At 35.3% G+C, this 22,309-nt stretch overlaps 3 protein-coding genes across 5 annotated transcripts; all 3 read left to right on the top strand.

Annotated features, from left to right (window-relative positions):
* The first annotated feature begins 3,778 nt into the window (after positions 1 to 3,778).
* On the top strand, positions 3,779 to 8,618 carry LOC141666577 (uncharacterized). Of its 3 annotated transcripts, none has more exons than XM_074472644.1 (6): positions 3,779 to 4,056; positions 4,181 to 5,171; positions 5,310 to 5,382; positions 6,488 to 6,783; positions 6,922 to 6,994; positions 8,105 to 8,618. In XM_074472644.1, the coding sequence occupies exons 2-6, from the start codon at positions 4,261 to 4,263 to the stop codon at positions 8,264 to 8,266; spliced, it is 1,515 nt and encodes a 504-aa protein (XP_074328745.1). In that variant the 5' UTR covers positions 3,779 to 4,056; positions 4,181 to 4,260; the 3' UTR covers positions 8,267 to 8,618. The 3 variants fall into 3 exon arrangements, with proteins under 3 accessions (XP_074328745.1, XP_074328747.1, XP_074328746.1); XM_074472646.1 differs by having other exon boundaries at positions 6,925 to 6,994; XM_074472645.1 differs by having other exon boundaries at positions 5,313 to 5,382.
* Positions 8,619 to 13,055: 4,437 nt separating this feature from the next.
* Positions 13,056 to 16,606, top strand: LOC141664250 (putative disease resistance protein At1g50180). Its single transcript, XM_074470170.1, has 2 exons — positions 13,056 to 14,144; positions 14,268 to 16,606. The coding sequence occupies exons 1-2, from the start codon at positions 13,130 to 13,132 to the stop codon at positions 16,019 to 16,021; spliced, it is 2,769 nt and encodes a 922-aa protein (XP_074326271.1). The 5' UTR covers positions 13,056 to 13,129; the 3' UTR covers positions 16,022 to 16,606.
* A 2,791-nt stretch (positions 16,607 to 19,397) lies between these two features.
* On the top strand, positions 19,398 to 20,720 carry LOC141664450 (mavicyanin-like). Its single transcript, XM_074470404.1, has 2 exons — positions 19,398 to 19,506; positions 20,230 to 20,720. The coding sequence occupies exons 1-2, from the start codon at positions 19,398 to 19,400 to the stop codon at positions 20,718 to 20,720; spliced, it is 600 nt and encodes a 199-aa protein (XP_074326505.1).
* Positions 20,721 to 22,309: the final 1,589 nt, after the last annotated feature.

Genomic DNA, 22,309 nt, shown 5'->3' on the forward strand with positions numbered 1-22,309 from the left:
AAGCTTTGTTCACCATTCATGGTACTGTTTTTAGAATGTCAACTGCTTATCATCCTGCTACTGATGGTCAGACAGAAGTGGTAAACAGGTGTTTGAAAGTGTATCTCAGATGTATGTGTAGTGACAAAGAGAAGGAATGGAGTAAATGGCTTTCACTTGTTGAGTGGTGGTATAATACACATTATCATACTGCAACACATATCACTCCATATCAAGTGGTTTATAACCAACCCCCACCTCTACATTTGCCATATCTGCTGGGAGAAATTGATAATCATGAGGAAGACAGAAGTATGCTCAGAATAGAACAAATGATATCTACCTTGAAGTTGTTTTTGGAAAGAGCTCAAAATAGAATGAAGGTTCAAGCTGACAAACACAGAACTGAGAGGGAATTTAAGGTGGGTGATTGGGTTTGGTTAAAGACTCAACCCTATAGACATGTCACACTGCAATCAAGGGGTAATCAAAAGCTATTTTTTGCTTACTGTGGACCTTTCCAGATTTGTGCCAGGATTGGGAAGGTTGCTTATAAACTAAAATTGTCATCAGAGGTGAAAATTCATGATATAGTTCATGTTTCACAGTTAAAGGCATTTCATGGGCCTTCTCCATTGGTATCCACAGTTCCTAATTGGGTGCAGCAAGATAATCAGTCCAAGCCTGTAGAATTTGAAGCTATATTGGATCATAGGGTGGTCAAAGTGCAGAACAAGGCTCAAGTTCAGTACTTGGTCAAGTGGAAGAACACCTCAGAAGCTGACAATTTTTGGGAGAATGCTGAGTTGATTGCTGATAGATTTTCATCTGTTGTGCAGAGCTACTTTCAGACTTGAGGTCAAGTCTTTTTGGAAGGGGGAGGATATGTTATAGTAGCATTACTATAACTTGTTTTTATATTTTATTTCCAGTTTTAAGTCAGTAAAACAAATGCACAATATCAATGTTTTGGCGAGAAATTCCTGTTACAACTGAATTTCAGTATAAACAGCTGGAACTTGAGTTGTGTGATTCATTCTGATAATTCAATAGCAAAACATTGCTTATTCTTCTTCTCATCTCTCTCTAGCAAATGTTCTATCTTCTCATCTCTTATTCTTCTTCATTAACTCATTGAGTTCGTTAGCAATTACAATTCGATTGTTGATTAGCTTGGTTAGTCCATTAATAGCCTTGATAATTGATTAATCGAAGTCACTGTGTTCAAATCTTAGTGTATCAATCTGTTGAACGCTAACAGTTCAGTCCTCGACAACAAAAAATCAAAACCAATTCAAACTTTAAATTTTTATTAGGTGGTTTATAAACGATCCACAATTCAAATACATCTCATTCATCAACATCTTTGCATATAAACTATTGTATTATTCGCCTGCATTTGCTTTGTTGTGTTGTCTATTTTTGTTTTAATTGGAATTATGGTAATTGGAAATACCCCATACGAGATTCCAACTATGAAAATAGACTACATTACTGTTTCCAGCTTCAACCTCTCAAATCCTATTTATGCACATTGGAACATCAACATGAGCATGAGTAGTTTTGAGTCCTCTTTCGACTTCTCTACAGCGCGATATCAGTTTTTCACGAAAGCAAGGATGAAGCACTTTGGATGATTAGTACTCTCAAAGGGTTCGATATGAGGCCAAAAAACACGACGGTTCACTTTGCGCTAGACTTTGGGGAATTAGTAGATGTTAACGACGCGACTGTAAGAGCCATTGGCGACAAAATTATAAGTAATCATGGAGCAGTAAAATTTAATGTTCAGTTTAAGGCTGATAGAAGGAATGTAATTCGGCTAATTAAACAGATTTTTGAGATCAATAAGTTGATAATCAGCTGCGATGTATCTCAGGGATCTGGGACGACAGAGGATAAACTCGTAACCACTTGAGCTATCCAATCGTGCTCATATGTAACTAGGATTTAGTGTTATGTTATCATCAATATTCGAATTCAAACTTGTTTGCACAATACAATTTTAGTTTATTTGCTTTGATTTAAGAATGTGATTGCTAGTTAAACCGAGAACCCATCTTGCTTTGTTTTAGTTAATTTTGATAATCGACTGGCCTCAAATATAAACACGCACAACAGAGAATCGAACTAAATGATGAGCAACTACCGCATAATTTTTCACTTTATCTGCTCAACAACATATTTTAATCAATTATATTATTTATTTGTATATACAGAACTAAAGGTGCATAATTCAAAATATCATTACCATATATTATCATATTTTATTAATTATTTTTAATTAATGAAAACATTAAAATATAAATAAAATTTTGAAAAATATTAAAAACAATCGGTGCTATATATTAAGATTAGCATGTACTCGACTCTTATGTCTTATGTACTATACTTTCATAATTTTTATTAAATAAAAATTTAAACATTAATTTTTTATTTTAAAAAAGAAAATTTAATTAGGTAAACGTCAAACCGACAAACAAATATCAAACTAAAAATATTGTTTTGAGCAAACGAGTTTGGTTACCATTATAAAATAAAAATTAAATCAAACCAAACCGAACCCATATAACAAAGACAATAAGTTGATAATCAGCTTCGATGTATCGTTGCTTTTTGAATCTTCGGATAAGACACGGGCATACATGTTGATGACTAATGATCAAGCGTGCATGATAGTTGATCCTTCATGTTTGCTAGGAATTATTCGGTTGAGGTACCGATTTATTTTTTATCGGATGATTTTTAAAAAATTGAATGATTTATCAGCAATTATCGGGAATCGAATAAATCGAATAAATATTTTTGAGCGTGCATGATAGTTGATCCTTCATGTTTGCTAGGAATTATTCGGTTGAGGTACCGATTTATTTTTTATCGGATGATTTTTAAAAAATTGAATGATTTATCAGCAATTATCGGGAATCGAATAAATCGAATAAATATTTTTGAGCGTGCATGATAGTTGATCCTTCATGTTTGCTAGGAATTATTCGGTTGAGGTACCGATTTATTTTTTATCGGATGATTTTTAAAAAATTGAATGATTTATCAGCAATTATCGGGAATCGAATAAATCGAATAAATATTTTTGAGCGTGCATGATAGTTGATCCTTCATGTTTGCTAGGAATTATTCGGTTGAGGTACCGATTTATTTTTTATCGGATGATTTTTAAAAAATTGAATGATTTATCAGCAATTATCGGGAATCGAATAAATCGAATAAATATTTTTGACCGATTTTTGAAAAATCGACTGATTTTTATAACAATAGCCTCACTAAAGACGAACATTACACTCTTTTTTATTCTCTAGGCTGATAGCGCCCGGTGAAGCCTGAGATGAGCCCAAAAAGACGGCTAAAGTGAATTAGTGAACTGACGTTAACAAGATTCATCAAGTGTAGTCAGATTTATTTTTTTAAAATAAATCTTGATTTTTTTTATGAATTCCATATATTAAAACGTAGTACATTATGACATTACCCAAAATTGGGCTGGTAGGTCCATGGACTTTGCACAGACAAGGCCCATGGCATTTATCATCATACTCCCTCCTTCCCTTTATATATTTTCTATTCTGACTTCGAATACTATTCATGCTAAGCTATTTATTATTAATTTTCGTCTAATTTATAAGATCAAATATAATCATGAGTGATCTCGTTATATTCGTATTTTTGAGTACTTTAATACAATGAAATTTTCATATTTAATACTATTACGAAATTAAAAATATTAACAATTAAAAGTGTATACTGGCAAACGTGTCTAAAAAACGATTTTAGGCACACACGCCACACACGCGCGCCCCAAGGTTCATCATCTTCTTTCATCATCTTCTTTGTTCCACTGCCTCCTTGTTACTCATTCATCCAAACCCTGTAAACCGCCCATCATTACAAAATTTAGCAAAAAAATTACAAATTTGTCGATTTTTTTTGGCTTATAGCTCAAAAAAAAGTTATGTTATTACAGTAACTATATAACTTAAACGGTCTACTTGAATATCAGTTTAACTCGCAAGAATATCTAACTGGTCCACACAACACATAGGGCGGGATCAACATTTTCAGGTTTGCATTCTCTCTCTCTCTCTCTCTGTTTGTATATCTTTGATGCAGCTAGTCCCTCTTTAGGATGTATGAATCAAGATTTTTTCAAATTTCTAACAAGATTACTTTTTTGTACTTAATGTAGATTTTTTGATCTGGGAATTTTATTATAGCAGTGATTTTATTAGGGTTTGAGTTAATTTTTCCAATTAGGGTTTGGAAAAGATGGAGGAGAATATTAATATCAAGAAGTTTCATTGGATGGATTTGTGTATAAAATGTGATAAGAGTAATGGGAAGTTGTTGGCTTGTCATGAGAATGCCTGTCCTTTAGTTGTTCATGAGGATTGTTTAGGTTGTGAAGCTCAGTTTGATGATTTGGGGAATTTTGGTTGTCCGTATTGCGCGTTTAAACGGGCTTCTGAAGAAGTTGTTGAAGCTGAGAGAAAAAGGGCTGTGGCGGAGAAAAATTTGTTTAAGTATTTAGGCGGGAAAGGGGTAGGTGTAGGAGGTGTTGAAAGGGGAAATGTGACTGGAGGTGGTGATGTTCGGGATCAATGTGGGGAGGTGGAAAAAAATGTGATAGGTCCTGAATGTATTGTGAGGGATGAGGGAGCTGATGATGTGCTATTGGTAGACGATGATGACTTTGATCGAGTTAAGGTTGTGGAGAAGCAAAATGGGGGCGGACGAAGTGATCGTTGCAATGGAGAAGGTAAGGTTGATAAACAGAAGGATGTGCACATGAATGAAAGGAGTCAATCTGGGGATAAAATACAGAATGGTGCCACCGAGATTGAAACATTTCCTGAGTATCACCAGGGTGAAGGTCATTTTAAAGCACAGAATTTCATGGAAGAGAATGTAGAGGAAGCTGAAGAGAATGAAGGGAGGATGGATGAAGTAAAGAATAAGGAACAGGCAAACAAAACCGTAGAAAAAACTGTGTGCAAAGAATCTGTTCACCAAGTGCATATGGAAGCTAAGAAAAAAGTCAATGATACAACTACTTCCGCTTGCACGGATACTGATACCATCTCTAAGAAAGTAACTGGAAAAAAGCCATCTGGTGTTGATATTCCTAAAGGATCGTCTAGGAAATCTTCAAAAAAAGTCGCGAAGCCTCCTGCAGTATTGTAAGTCATTGGTGTACGACTCTTGTTTGATATTGTAAGAACATATGTAGGTCTTGTCAACTTGGTAGTTTTGTAGATTTAAATAGTAGTAACTGTGATGCTTATGTGCTAGTAGTTATCAACTGTTCTGTTTTGTAGCAGAAATTCACTAACTCTTTATATGAAGCGCAAACGATCAACTTGGAAAGTGGAAGAGGAGGATATGCTCAAGGTACTATCTCTAAGTAAAGTCTTAATCTGTTATTTAACTACCGTGTAACTACCGTGACTGACTGACAGTATAAGAGGAGGATATGCTCAAGGTACTATCTCTAAATAAAGTTTAACCTGTTGTTAAACTACCGTGTAATTACCGAGGCAGACTGACAGTAGAATGAGATGATGTACCACCTTACCCATGAGATTTCTGGAATATTATCCCTGTTTAAGAACTTGGAGTAAAATGAGATACCTGCTACACCAGAACTAGCTACCTCTAATAATAATTATTTTTTAATGAACACTGATGGCCTGTCCAGAAGAATGTGATAAAGGCTAAGTTGCTCACACTCAGTTATGAAGTGTCAAACACAACACATGTCCAAGTGCGAGACACTCAGACTCTGGAATTTCTGAAAATTAGTGATACGGACTTGACCTAATTTTGGTCGCGGTTGCAGGGACACTGCCATTATATTTTATAAGTAATCATGGGATTATTATATTTAATAAGTTATTCTGCTATTTAGAAATTATTTCTTCTTGGGCCCCAGTAGGCTTCTCATGTCCTTTTTTTCTCCTTTTATCGTTCCGTTATCTTACTCTTCTTCTTTCACATTGTAAGTTCATCTTTTATGTTGTTGGTCAGAGTGTGCAAATTTCATTTCAAGGATCAGGCACTGACTAAGTATCATGTCCAAGGTTCCTACTTCTCCAGTGTACATTCTCAAACAAATGTGCCCGAGTACAATAGGATATAGGCGCAGTTGGTTTACCCGAGATGGATTTATTGATCACAAGCAGAGTTCACTTTTCCAGCAGAAATATCTCTTTTGATTTAATGAAAATTCGCGATTCTGCATAGAAGCTGTTTTTTGTCTTGCTTACTAGAAGTTTCTACCATCTTCATTATGAAATTAAGTCATACAGATTGCTTTAGGTAACAGTAGGATTTGAATTAGAGTTTCAGCGTATATGTAACTCGAATTTGAAGATCATTACGATTTGCTAGGAGATTTGATGCAGTTTATATATTTTGTTTAGCCTAGTATTTCCTGCTGTTTTAGACACTTAAAAGTTTTAAGGCTTTAGTTTTTCAATGCATGCTGATATTGCAGAAAGGGGTTCTGAAGCACTCGGAATTAGTGAACAAAAATATTCCATGGAAGAAGATCTTGGAAGAAGGTCGTGATGTATTTAATGAGAGTCGTACTCCAAAAATCGTGTGCAAAGAATCTGTTCCGCAAGTGCATATGGAAGCTAAGAAAAATGTCATTGATTCTACTGCTTCCACTTGCATGGGTACTGATACCATCTCTGAGAAAGTAACTGGAGAAAAGCCATCTGGTGTTAATATTCCTAAAGGATCGTCTAGGAAATCTTCAAAAAAAGTCGCGAAGCCTCCTGCAGTACTGTAAGTCATTGGTGTACGACTCTTGTTTGATATTGTAAGAACATATGTAGGTCTTGTCAAATTGGTAGTTTTGTAGATTTAAATAGTAGTAACTGTGATGCTTATGTGCTAGTAGTTATCAACTGTTCTGTTTTGTAGCAGAGATTCACTAACTCTTTATGTGAAGCGCAAACGATCAGCTTGGAAAGTGGAAGAGGAGGATATGCTCAAGGTACTATCTCTAAGTAAAGTCTTAATCTGTTATTAAACTACCGTGTAACTACCGTGACTGACTGACAGTATATGAGGAGGATATGCTTAAGGTACTATCTCTAAATAAAGTTTTAACCTGTTAAACTACCGTGTAATTACCGAGGCAGACTGACAGTAGAATGAGATGATGTACCACCTTACCCATAAGATTTCTGGAACATTATCCCTGTTTAAGAACTTGGAGTAAAATGAGATACCTGCTACACCAGAACTAGCTACCTCTTATAATAATTATATTTTAATGAACACTGACGGCCTGTCCAGAAGAATGGGATAAAGGCTAAGTTTCTCACACTCAGGTATGAAGTGTCAAACACAACACATGTCCAAGTGCGAGACACTTAGACTCTGGAATTTCTGAAAATTGGTGATACGGACCTGACCTAATTTTTGTCACGGTTGCAGGGACACTGCCATTATATTTTAATAAGTAATCATGGGATTATTATATTAAAATTTTAATAAGTTATTCTGCTATTTAGAAATTATTTCAGAAATGGGCTACCCAGTAGGCTTCTCATGTCCTTTTATTCTCCTTTTCTCGTTCCGTTATCTTACTCTTCTTCTTTCGCACTGTAAGTTCATCTTTTATGTTGGTCAGAGAGTCCAAATTTCATTCCAAGTATCAGGCACTGACTAAGTATCATGTCCAAGGGTCCTACTCCTACAGTGTACATTCTCAAACAAATGTGCCCGAGTACAATAGGATATACGCGCATTTGGTTTACCCGAGATGGATTTATTGATCACAAGCAGAGTTCACTTTTCCAGCAGAAATATCTCTTTTGATTTAATGAAAATTCGCGATTCTGCATAGAAGCTGTTTTTTTTCTTGCTTACGAGGTTTCTACCATCTTCAGTATGAAATTAAGTCATACAGATTGCTTTAGGTAACAAGTAGGATTTGAATTAGAGTTTCAGCGTATATGTAACTCGAATTTAAAGATCAATACGATTTGCTAGTAGATTTGATGCAGTTTTTATATTTTGTTTAGCCTAGTATTTCCTGCTGTTTTAGATACTTAAAATTTTTAAGGCTTTAGTGTTTTAATGCATGCTGATACTGCAGAAAGGGGTTCTGAAGCACTCGGAATTAGTGAACAAAAATATTCCATGGAAGAAGATCTTGGAAGAAGGTCGTGATGTATTTGATGAGAATCGTACTCCAGCTGATCTTAAGGATAAGTGGAGGAACATTTTGTCTAAAGAGCCTCTGTTTCAATTATCTTGAAAGGTAGATTGTCGTGTTTTTGCTTTGGTACCAACTTAATGTGCAAAAGTACAGTTGGTATCAAGGGAATTGGATCAAGGTGTTCCAGTCCCAATTTTTTGTGTATGTGCAGCAAGAATTGCTCAGTTGGGATAGTAGAGCTATTCGAGTATGTAAACCTGGAGTAAGAAGTAGTTTTGTAAATGGATGATGGAGTAAGAAGTAGTTTTGTATGCATGGATATCAGATGTGTAATGAATAGTTTGAAGGTATCAGTAGATCAAATATCAGATGTTTGATGATTGTAGTCTCCATATTATAATCGTTCTTCGTTGAAACAGATTACATATTTATATCATCCATATTCGAGAGACTTTGCAGAGGGGCGTGATGGCGAATACATATTTTACAAACCGAAAGTTATATACATGAAAAGTGGTCTATAAACTCACATCTGATGAAGATGAAGGATTGCGCCTACATAATGAAACAACAAGGATTACTGAATGAAATGCTCATTACTCGGAAGACCCTTCAATAGCACACTGAAAAAATGAACAAATGCACAAATTCTTCTATGACAGTCCCTGACTCCCTGCATACAACACTCTGCAGGTACAATGAAACTTAACCAACCTAAACTTAGCTTAACTTTGTTCAAGATCATTTCAAGTACAGACATATAATGAACATGAATTCAGCACTATGATGCTACAATCAAACGGCTGAGGGGCCTGTGGTTGATTCAGAACCATCATCCTTCTTAGCACCAGTTTCTCGAGTAGAGTTTACTTTTGAACTACTCGAATGCTGACCATCAGTAGTGATAGAAGCATAAATGGCTACACACAGGGCCAAAACATAGATCAGCAAAGCAATGGCAACAATAGAACAAAGAGCCCAAATAGCTCTCCTAGCTTCAGCACTTCCACAAGAGTACACACCTATACGAATTTGAACGATGTTAACAACCGAAAGTGTTAGCAGAACAATCCCACTAACTGATGCACTTGCAGTTAAGATTAAAAGAAAGTCCTTCAGATCAAATCTTTCTTCAACAAGATTTAATCTTTCGTTATCCAAGCCTAGAAGTAGCTTAATCACTTTCGCGACAAGGCTTGATAAGAGGAAACAAGCAAAGGCCACAACTTCGTAGAGAACCAGCATTTTAGCTACTCCAGGACCAGCGTTACACTCTTCTCTGTTCTCCAGGCTGATAGCACCTGGTGATGCCTGAGACAAGCCCACAAACACGGCTAAAGTGAATAGTGAATTGACATTAACAAGATCGTCCAGTGTTTTAGTATGAGCTTCTCTCCTTTCTTTCTCTGCTTTTCTTTGTTCTTCAGTTAGTTTTGCACCTACTAGACTTGCACTTCCACTTCTGTCCATCTGAAATTTATCCTTCTGTTTATCGAAAGTTTAAGTAACTTTGTTTATAGAATGTACTCACTTCAAGATTGTGATTGCCAGTACTTCAAAAGTGATTTGTTTTAGCTAATGTTGATACTTTCTGGGCTTTATTCATGCGTATTTATATATACAGAAAGGAAAGGAGAAACAAACTAAACTATGAGCAATTACCGCGTAATTATTCAACTACTAAACTCAACTTGTTTCTCCTGGCCTTGAATATGTTAAATGTATCATTCATAGTCTTCTACACGGATATATAAGGTCTCTGGTATTTCATTCATAGTCGCCCAAAGAACGTTCCAAGTCAAATGAATCGAATCTAGTTTATGTTTCTTCTGCAAGAGGAATCTAATTTATGTTTAGTTGGGTTGATTTAACAATAATAATGTAACTCATTTGTTAATCAAGTTGCCATTAGACAATGTAATAACACGTAGATTGAGATGAGTTGCTGATGTAGCTTTATATAAGCTCCAAGAAGAGTGGTTAGCTTGTTACTTAAAATAGATTAACTGTAGTTTTCGCCAGATTAGTTAATTAAACAAGTGTGTCTGCAGGTTAACTGCACGAGGAAATCGTTTTAACTAGTTTTGCTTTATAATCTATTTTCTGGTTGTTTGACTGCCTGCAGGCGGCGCTGCCTCGGACAATCCATGAAGCTGTTCTAGTTTCGGGTACTGGTGTTATATTTCAATTATCATTTTATAATAAAATCAATAGACTTGGACTAATTCAATTTATCGAGCAGGTATCTGCTGCAGGAGCCGCGAATGTTGGGAGGGTCTGACAGTAAGTTCTTAGAGATAATATGAAAGTGTTAAGTGTTTGATCTGTTGAAAATGCTATAAACCAAATATCTGCAGAAACTTGCAATGCACTGTACAACAATGAAACACTGCGCAGACTCTATTGCCTACGTAAAGCTAAGGCAAGAACTCAACAACTGCATCAACCCTTTGTGTGTGGTGTGGCTCGAACCATCTGATCTTTGACGGAGCTCACTGGGGTCCCCCGGGACCAATGATGGTCCAGCCCCCAGGTCGAGCCTGGTAGATTTAGGCCACAGAAGCATACTTTCCATTTTTCAAAAAAACTTGGGAGCTTAAGAAGTACTCCTTCCGTCCCGATATATATTTCTCATTTTGACTTCTGACACTATTCATGTAACCGATTGACTATTAATTTACGTCTAATCTATAAGATCAAATATTTTCTTGAATTCGTATTTATGAGTACTTTAATACAATGAAATTTTTATATTTAATATTATTAACAATCAAAAGTGTGCATTGACAAACGTGTCCAACACAAATAGGAAACGTTTTTAGGACGGAGGGAGTACTCTCTAACAAAAAAACATATATTTAATTAATTCACATATTACAATTTTTTCTAGAAATTAAAATTTAAATGGATCCCAGATATGGGGGTCGTGTGGCCCAACTAAAATTTATTCTTTTTATACTCCAACATTGGGCCTTAACCCAACACACTACAATTCAAGAGATACAACTAAATGAAACTTTTCTTTAGTTATACATACATACGATTCATAGATTGGGCTTGTCTAAAGGCCTAACTACTGGCCCAAAGCCTCTGAACTCTTTCAAGGACAAAGCCCGATGTTTTAGGCCCATAGTAAATATAAAATTTTGGTCCGATGCATTCTTCTACATGATTTATGATAGAGATTTTCTTTTTACTTTTTTTTTTTGCTTTTTGGAATTTTTAGTTTTTTTGGGACGTTATTTTGTTAGAGTATTATTTCTTTAAGTTTTTAAGACCTCTAATAATAACATGCAAAGGTGAGCATTCGGTTCGGTTAACCGAATACCGAACCGAAATAACCGAAATAATTTGGTTCGGTTACCGAATCGAAATAATTCGGTTTTTAATTCGGTTCTGATTTTTTATGTTATTCGGTATTTCGGTTTTTTCGGTTTTTTTACCGAAATACCCGAATTACCGAAATTACCGAAATATAATAAAAAATATATATTAATATATATATAAATATATTTATTTATATATTACTTATTTTTACCTAGCTCCTTTCTTTTTTTTTCACTTGAATTATCAATTCTCCGTTCCCAACTTCACTTTTCCTCTCTTTTTATTTGTTATATTTAATTGCTATTTGCCTAATTTAGATTTTAATGTATTTAGTTTTCATGATCTTCAATTTTGGTTGCTAAAATAAAAAAAATAAACTAACTAATTAGAAGTATTTTTATTGTAATCAGGACACCAAACCATAATATTCAGGTGCATGAAAGTGGAGCTAAGAGTATAAGTTAACTGTTGTACGATCATTAATTTTTGTTGTAATTTATTAAATATTTTATTATTAAAATTTTTTAAAAAAAAATCCTAATTCGGTTTTTAATTCGGTTTTCGGTTTTAACCGAAATAATTATTTCGGTTCGGTAAATAACCGAAATTATTTCGGTTCATTATTCGGTTCTGATTTTTACCCTTATTCGGTATTCGGTAACCGAATTATATTTCGGTTCGGTTACCGAATAACCGAATACTCAGCCCTATGCAAAACAAGAAAAAATCAAACAAATCAAATAAATAAATAAACAATTCATAAAAATTATAAAAAACTAGGGAGCTGATACGTGCACTCTGATTTATAGGTGCACACCCAATTATGATCAAATTATCCGGACTTAAGTAAAATATGAATATAAGGGTATTTTGGTCTCGATATCAACAAAAGATAAAAGATAGGGTGTGCACATATCAGCTCCCAAAAATAAATAAGAATCATTAAAAATTTCTAAAACATCTTACTGTAAAAGGAAAGTCTTAAATAAAAATAAAGGAAAGTCTCAACGAAAGCCTTAATTTTTTTTTAATTATTTTCAATCCCTTTTAATTGGTTAAAAACCGTTTAATCGGTCAAAATCCACTTAATTTCGCTTATAGCCGCTTAAACTCGCTTAAACTTTATTATACGCTTAAATATCCAATTTTGCACTAATTCAAACATTTTTACATCTGATTCCGCCTAAGCCTCCTGCTTAAGCGTTTGCTTGATGCGCTTTTTACAACCATGTAAGTATCAAAATTGTTACAAATGTCACTTGATATTCATTAGCTAAATACCAATTAAAATATTTTAATAGTGTCTCGTTAGTCGTTACCCATGTCACGTCATTTTGTAAAAATATTTTGTAATTTTTTTTGTGTCATTACTCAGTCAAGAAAGGTGGCTCAAAACTCTTACTTGTTCTCGTTGCCAGGTCTAGGAACTTAAATAAGCTCCAGTCTTTTGAAAACCATGCGTTGAATCATTCATCAACATGATTCTCTTTTATTCAATGCCTATAATTTGGTTCTTTGTTAACTGATTAAGAGTATAAACAACATACTTGTTTCGAAAAAATACTAAAATTTTCGAAAGTTTCTGAATATCATTTGTAGTTTCTCTAGTAGCATTCATTTCCAAATATTGTAGAAATGGCAGAGGCAGTGGTCTCTTTTGCAGTAAAAAGACTCGGAGACTTGCTAGTCTCCGAAGCCGAAAATTTATCTGAAGTGGAGCACCAGATTTACGAGATTCAGCATGAGCTGAAACGAGTACAGTGTTTCTTGAAAGAAGCTGACAAGAAACAAGATGGAGATGAACGAGTACGCAGATGTGTGACTGAAATAAGAAAGCTTGCTTTTAAAGTAGAAGATGTTATTGAGACTTTTGCATTTGAAGCTGCTACTGCACCTGCAGGCTTTAACGGGATATTGCGAAAATTTGCTTTAATGTTGATCGAATTGGTGACAAGCCATAGTGTTGTTACGGAGATCAATGGTATAAAAGCTGAGCTTAGTTCATTAACTGCATGTTTACAGAGAGATGGTATTACAAGAGGCTTAGAGGGAGAAGAAAACTCGAGTTTAGGCAATTGGAAGAGTGAGAGGATTTTATATTCTCGCGATGTTGAGGATGATTATGTTGGGATGGAGAAGGTAATGGAGAATATGATCTCTGTCTTGAAGCGGAAAGACAAGGGTTTTGAAGTTGTTTCGGTTTATGGAACAGGAGGTCAAGGAAAAACCACCATTGCGAGAAAACTTTATAATCATCCTGAATTTAAAGATTATTGTAAAGTCTGGATATGTATCACTCAACAATTTGACAGGGAAAGAGTTCTTCAGAATGTCCTCCAACAACTTCTCCCTCGCGGTATGGAGAGAAGTGTTACATGGATGGACAATGCAAAACTGGTACAAGAACTCCACAAAGTTCTGACAGAAAAAAATTGCTTGATAGTTATTGATGATATCCCGACAATTGATTATTGGAGAAGCCTAGAACATGGATTTCCAATTGGAAAGGCTGCCAGTGCTAGCAAAATTCTACTCACGACTCGTGATGTAAAGATGGCTGAAACGGGGTACTTTTGCAAAATCCCGATATTGACAGAAGAGGAGGGCTGGCAACTACTTTCTGGGAAAGCAGGAATAAATCACCTTCCAGGTAAGTTTTGCTGTAATATTCTCATTGTTGAGTTATGTACTGATATATTGATAAATTTTGAATGAACATTTACGAGTACTACAACATGCATTAGATATAAGTGCATTGCATGGTTGTTTGCAGATAAAAGGTTGGCCTCTGGGATGGAAAATGCTGGAAGGAATATGGTTAATATATGCAAAGGTTTACCTCTAGCGATTTCAGTACTTGGAGGATCTCTTGAAGGCAAGTCGTTGAGCGAGTGGGAGACAATATGCAAAGACATTTCAATTGGTGAAGGCCAAACTCATGATGATGAGATCAATGCAGTTACACAGGTTTTAGCATTGAGTTATGATAATTTGCCTCTGCATTTGCGCCATTGTTTTCTTTGTTTTGCAAATTATAAGGAGGATGAAGAAATCGATACTGAGGAACTGTACATGATTTGGATGGCGGAAGGTTTGGTATCAGTGGAAGACAAAACACCGGGGGAAATGATGATGGATGTAGCAGAACGCTATCTGGCTGAATTAGCTCATCGATGCCTTGTTCATGTTGAAGCAAGTAAAACTGATGGAGCGTCCTGGTCAAAGTACAGAAAATGTCGTGTTCATGATCTTATTCGAGGCTTTTGCTTGTCTAAAGTTAGGGAGGAAGAATTTCTTAATGTTTTTCATTTACAAGGCAAATTCGACAGTGAATCCACAACAAGCATAGTACGCAGATTGTGCATTCGTTCCTATGAGCACGGGGATGAATCAATGTTAAAATCTTATGATCAACCTGTGATTTCACATATTCGATCTCTTTTGATTTGGAAAGTTCCCTTCAGTACTATTATAAGATGGCCAGAAGAAATTCTTAGCCTCCAGAAATTTAAGCTTCTTCGAGTTCTTACAGCAAGTAGATATAAATTCAGTAACCATGATATAAGGAGCATAACTGAGCTAGTTTACCTAAAGTATCTGTGTTTGCTCGACTGTCGTTTGGAAGAGGAATTGCCATCATCGATAGGTAACCTGAGAAATTTGGAAGCCCTTGATCTAAGGGTGAGGGATCCTATAAGAATACCAAATGTTCTATGGATGTTAAAGCAGTTAAAGCACTTGTACCTTCCTGCAGTGACACAATTTGGAAAAGTTGAGAAGTTGAGATTGGATGGGTTGAATGAGTTAGAACTGTTGTACAATTATGACTCCAGGTATTGCGAAGCACTAGATGTCATCCGATTACCCAAGCTCAAAGCTTTTCGTGGAGATATATTACTAGAGGACAACCTTAAAGAACAAAACATGATTAATTTGATCAAATCTAGAGAATTGCGTTACTGCTATCTTAATATTTCAGGAGGGCGCACGCGTTACAGTGAAGGAGTAGCTAGTTGTTTGGTATCATTACTAGAGTGTAGTTTCATTGATGCTCTCACCTTGAATGCTAAGATCTGCAAATTCCCAGAAGAGTATGACTACACTCGCATTTCTGGGCGTTTCACCACCATATCATTAATGTACTGTAAAATGGAGGAAGATCCGATGGTACTATTGGAGAAACTTCCTAACCTACACATCCTCCACTTATATGATGCCTACATAGGAGCAGAGATGGTATGTACAGCTACAGGTTTCCCAAAACTTAAGGAACTAAACCTCTCTTCATTGTCGGGCTTAAGAAGGTGGAGGGTGGATGAAGGTGCCCTGCAAAATCTTACTTCCATATGGTTGTATGAATGCCCTGAGTTGGAGATGCTTCCCGAAGGGTTGAAACACCTCAGTGCCTTGGAATCTCTATATATGGCTGGTATGCCTAGTTCATTCAAAGATAAGGTTAAGCGTAAAGATGGTACAGAAGGTGAAGATTTCTACAAAGTTTGTCATGTTCATCGTGTAACAGTATAAAATAAACCTTGACTGCCCTGAAGTTTCTTATCATTCTACTTAGGTCATGTTTCTTATCATTCTACTTGACAAGATGAGTTAAGCTTATGTTTCACCAGTCTTGGCGCGGATCCTGCTTCTGAGTGGGAGATTTTCCAGATTATCTGCTTCCCTCTATCGTATTTGTGTTCTGAGTAGACTAAACTAGCTTTTACAGAAAAGGTAAAAATGCAAAGAAAGTTCTCGGATTCATCTTTCCTTCATTGGTTTGCAATGTTATTACACCAGCAATTCCATTTGATTGACCTTCATGACTGGTTATAATTAAAGAACAAGTCCCCTTTCACTTGTGCTTCCTCAAGTTGTTCAAGTTCAGGAATCTCAGCTGACAAGTACTCAGACTAAATGCATGTACCGCGTTCTTGTCAGTCTGTGAACCGAGGTTAGACTTAAAATCTAGGCACATTCTGAAATAGCTATCCTGCTGCAGGCAGGCTGCAGGCTGCAACTGAAACTCATTCTAGCACACAACTATGTATTACAAGGTCACAGCTTCATAGATGATATAATTTCTAACACAGTTTAATTTTGTTAGAAACTTATCAAAAAGAGTCAGTTTTTTTTTTAATTTCTGTCCCCTCAGAAAGAGTGGTGATGAAAATGGAGAAGATGCCTTACTGCTGAACTTCAATACTTTCACTAATCATCAATCAAGTAAACAGTTGAAGTATAAATCAAAACAGTTAAAGTGTATAATTGCTTTCCAATCTCAAACAATCAAAATACAACCCACACTTCTAAGAAATTCTCCGGTCCCAACATAATGGACACAGTGTATTTTTACTCCCGATAAAGTAATAAACCCGCTAAAATAATATTTTTTCTCGGTCCCAACCCTATTATTTTAAAGAGGTTTAACTGTAGTCTTCCGAACTCGAAGATTTTTCATCAGACTCTGATTCCGAATCCGGACCCGAAGAGTTAGTCTCATTGGTATCTTTAGCCAAGGGCAATTTCTTAGATTTTTCATTATGAAGAACCTCATGTCTTGAACCTGAAAATCTATCGTCAAATTTGAGATTTCCACCGTGAGAACAATAATTCTTAGCATCTATATGATTTATAAACTTGTTATAATACTCTGCATTCACCTTTGAACTCGATAATCTCTTGTCATATCCATGTACCATGTCTGAGTGACAAGCATCAATATTCTCTGCACTTTCTTTTAAAGGATGATCAACATACCTCTTACATTGTCTTTTTTTACTAATCTTTGGATTCGAACGTCTCTTGTTGCGCAGTCCTAGTTCCAAGTCTGCGCTGAAGTCATTAATTTCTTTCGTACCATTGTGATGCTTGTCACGACGATTCAACAGTTTTTTTATCAAAATTACGAGCACAATCATAATAACTATCAGCATAGCCGTAATGAGAATTCCCGAAAGCGTGCCTGAGTTGTGTGTTGATGGGGTGGATGAGTTGGATGTAGGGGGAGGACTGAATACATTAGGAGGTGGAAGCAAAGAATAATCATAATCGCTCGATGTACTAGACATTGTTCTTGAGACAAGTTTTGGAGTACAAAAGAATAAGATTTTTACTTGGTGTTTAATATCTAAATGTCATTTTTAGTATTAAATGGTCCAAAATGTCACTTTTGAAAATAATGGCCCAAAATGTCACTTCATAACGGTACTTCGTCTTCCGTTTTGTATTTTTAATGCAAAACGGAACTTGGTACTTTATTTTTTTTTTAATTTTTTTATAATGTGCAAAACGGAGGTTGAAGTAGCGTTTTGACTCAAAACGGTACATCATATAGCGTTTTGTACCAAAGCGGCACTTTATCTTCCGTTTTACGCATAAAAAAAAATTAAAATGGCAAAACGTTATACAAAATTCCGTTTTAGGTGATTTGCATAAACGGTACACGATGTACCGTTTTGAAGTGACATTTAGGGTCATTTTTAACCCTCATGTGACATTTAGGGCCACCACCCCTGTTATTTATAGTACATAAACTCATTAGAATTCAATCATGATTATAGTTTTGAAGTAGCTTACTGAATTTCAAATTTAATTGGGAGTCATGAGATATTGTTTTCTCTGTTTGAGAATCTTATTCTGTTTAGGAAATCTTATAATTTTATCAAATCTGTTACTCCTATCTTAATATTTCAGGGTTACAGTGAAGAGTAGTTTTTTTTGACAAATATGGCCTGAGACGACATATATGAACTCTTAACCACTTGAGTTATCCAACCGTGCTCTACACTGAAGAGTAGCTAGTTGTCTTTTATCTTTATTAGTGTCTTGTATCATTGTCAGAGGTATTGTTTCATTGATGCTCTCACCCTTTTTTATTGACAGAATGCTAGGATATGCAAATTTCTAGAAGAGTATGATCAGAGACGGATTTTGGGGGTCCACAGACGCCCCTGCCCCCAAGTTTTTAATATTTATTAACTAGTATCTAGTTATAGGGGTCCAGAGGCGCCCCTGCCCCCGAGTTTTCAATATTTATTAACTAGTATCTAGTTTTAATGTATTTGTATTTTGTTCAACCCAGTAAGAATGATTAAAGAGAAATGTTAGGTTTCCCAAATTTTTAGCCAAATTTTTACCCTAAAAATTTTCTCAAATGGATGCGTCACATGATAAATAACAATCTTCCTAAATATATAATGGGACCACGCGTACAAATCAAAATCCGCCACATTTTAGTCACGTTATTTGGTAAAATACAAAAAGAGTCCGTTTTTCTTTAAAGAAATTAATATCTTAGGCTAATTAGAAAGATTGTCACATGTGTTAAGATAATACAAATCTTCTAATTTTTTTAAAGAGATTCTGTTAAGAGTAGTGCTAGATAACCCTAATATTTTTCCCAAAAATTTTACCAAATGAACACATGACTTATTTTGATTCGTGGGCGCATATTAATGCACGCGGGTCCCATTTTATTATTAGGAAAGTTGCCAACTATTCATGTGACACATCAGATTTGGGGTAAAAAATTTCGATCTCTAGCATTTTCCTTCCGTTAATAAACAAGCCTGTGTGCTATCTGATATGATAAATTCGGTTAATATTTTGTATCCTCTGATTTGTAGCTTGAGGCTTATCATTCCAGCTGCTAATTTCTGATAAAGATATCAGTCATAATTAAATTATATCAAAACGAGATTTTGCTTCAAAATACCAGTATTTTCAACCTTTTTTCACGCTATATAAGTCATCATTGTCTTCCCTTTTAGTTGGAGCTTGTAAATTTCTGATTTTCTGCTCTGTAAAACACCAGTACCAGCACTTTTTACTTGTCTTGATGGACTCATATACAGTGAAAATGAGTTTGCTGATGATTTTAGTGTTCGCGATATCGTTTCGAGTGTCAATGGGAGCATGGTACAAGGTTGGTGATGAAGTGGGTTGGACAAATCTTGGACATGTAGATTACGACGCTTGGGCTAAATCGAAAAGTTTCAGAGTCGGCGACACAATTCGTATGTTTTTACTTATTATTTGTTTGGTTATGCAAATCTAGTTTTGTTAGAAGATAGAATGCTTGGAATTAGAAACAATGTATTATATTGTTTTTTAGACGTATATCAATCCTGAGACGTTGTTTATTGACGTTTTTCTTGTAGTGTGTCCCATCTCGATCAATTTCACATTGATCTTTGATTCTAATTTTAAAATGGAATTTTGAAGTATTCTTTTACCAGTATTCTTAAGATTTCTGTGACTGTTGTTTATTGACGTTTTTCTTGTAGTGTGGATCATATACCATACCGGTATTCTTAAGATTTTTGTGACCGTTGGTTATTGACGTTTTTCTTGTAGTGTGGATCATATACCATACCGGTATTCTTAAAATTTTTGTGATCACATACTACTGTTGTACACTTAATTGACCTCAACTCTTTCAGTTTTTTTTTTTTATTAATTTGGCTTATATGTCTTACAATTGAGTATATGTTCTAACAAATTTTGGGGGTGAGCGAGAATCGAACCCAGAACTTGGGACGACAAGAGATAAGATAAGCCTTTAACTACTTGAGTTATCTCATCGCGCTCTCAACTCTTTCGGTTTTGTGATCGTAAATGGTTGTGAAGTGGTCTAAATCACACATAAGTCGTGTTATTGCTAAAGATGTTTGTAGAACAATGTTATATATTTGAAGTTAACACTACTACACGTTGAGTTTTCATATTTTCTCTTTCAGAATTTGTGTACAATCAAGGCTTCTTTGGTGTACTAAGAGTGACACGCAAGAACTACAACGCGTGCAATGCAACAGCTCCATACTCCATTTCCCTCACTGGTAATGATACTTTCACCCTCAAGTATCCTGGCCACTACTACTTCATTTGCGGACGCATTGGTCACTGTGAATTCGGTCAGAAGGTTCACATCAGTGTCCCTGCCAACAATTCAGTTCCTGTCTTAGCGCCTCCTCCTGTCTTGGTGCCTCCACCAATTGATCAGTCTCCGCCTCATCATGACAATCCTAGTCCAGCCCCGGTGCCCTCCCTAACTGACTGGGATAAAAACAGTCCTGGTCCAGCTCCTGAAGTAGTTCAACCACCATCAACATCGCCATCCCCATCCCCATCCCCTCACAAAAAGAGTGGTGGATCAGCCCTAGTTGGTAGCAAGGTTTGGTTGACATCGGTGGTCTTATTGGCGTTTTGTGCTTGTGGCATTGCGTTTTAAATAGGGGCAATTGACAAGATTACTTTCTCTAGCATGTGTAGGTTATTTACATTTTGGTTTATCAATCCTGTTTTAATGCTCTAATGACTCGTGCATGTCAATATTTTTAAGGTTAGTTATGTTAGTCTTTGGTGGTTTATGAGTACATATGCAGAATGGCATTTAGATGCTTTGTTTCGTGTTGTTGTGACTCGTGAGCTAATGAGCTAATGAAATTGTACTCGAGGTTTTGATATTGCTAAAGGGATCAAGTATCCTTTTCTTTTCTAGCTAATTGTATCGAGTATCTTCATTGTTCTTGTGATTCGCCTACTCTTCATGTTTTTCTACTAGTACATTGTTAGATTGTGTTCTTAGACATAGTATGATCAATGATGACTGAGGAGCTGTGGAAGTTTAGTCACCGGAGAACTTCATTAGAGTACTCGATTTAAACTCTGTTTGGGATTGCTGTTAAAAATTGTTGTGCTGTTAGAAAAAGTGTTGTTGTAAAAATCAAATGATTGTTTGTTCATATTTTTGATACGTATATGTTTTGATATAAAAAATTAAAAATAATGATACTTTTGGTAAGGTTTGATGGTGAAATCAACATATGTTTTCCGCAACAGCTGAAAAAAAAGCTTTTTCTAGAACCATGAGGAGACTTGTTTTCTCTAACAGCACCTTTTAGGCTAAAAACACTTTTCCGAAAAACAGCTTTTAAATTTTACCAAACAATTTTTTAACTGTTTTTCAGCGAAAAGCTGTTGTTACTGTTTGCAACAGCAATATAAGGCATAAGCTAGAGGTAGACAGAGAACTTAAATTGGTGTTCTTTTGTTAGTTCTGGACTTCTGGTTCCAGGCAGGAGGCCACTTATAGCATGTTGATACATCTAATCATGCAATGCACTTATATCTAAAGAAAATGCCCACCTGCAATGCTCTCATGGGAAGTTTTTGTAAACAGATCAAAGTATTCCTTTGCATCAGAATTGCACCTATTTCTGCAGATCAATTCATTCTTGAAAAGATTAGTCAGGCCTTTATTTTTTGCATTCCGCATATTACTTTTGTGAGTTGATTCATTTTTTTAGTAAAATTAGTTATTCCTTCATTTATTGCATTCCACATCTTACTTGAACTTACATTTGAGGATCAGATTCCCTGATCCCAGACATCCTACTTTTATAAATAAATTACCCAATTTTCTGACATATGTTAAGCGGGAATCTCATCATTTTAACTCATTTTAATTGGTTAATGTATATTAACAACATTGGAACCCTGCATAAGCAAAAACTCCACCAATCACGGTTTAGCATGCATTAGTGGCACACACTATAAAAAATGACCAATGAGGATGTTTAACAAATTGAATTTGCAGTTAATAGATTGTTTTTAACATTCGATAGTTTTTAATAATATATTTTATAATATAATTTTCTATAGTTGAAAATAAATCGAAGAATATAATAAATTATAACAATATATGTTTTATAATAATTTGAGATTTGACTGGAAATAAATAATATAATATAATATATTGTTTAAATAAATAATATAAAAGTTTAAATATAATAAGCTGTTGACGGGTTCGAACCCTAA

The sequence above is a fragment of the Apium graveolens genome, chromosome 6 (genome assembly GCF_009905375.1).
Source record: "Apium graveolens cultivar Ventura chromosome 6, ASM990537v1, whole genome shotgun sequence".
Lineage (NCBI taxonomy): Eukaryota > Viridiplantae > Streptophyta > Magnoliopsida > Apiales > Apiaceae > Apium > Apium graveolens.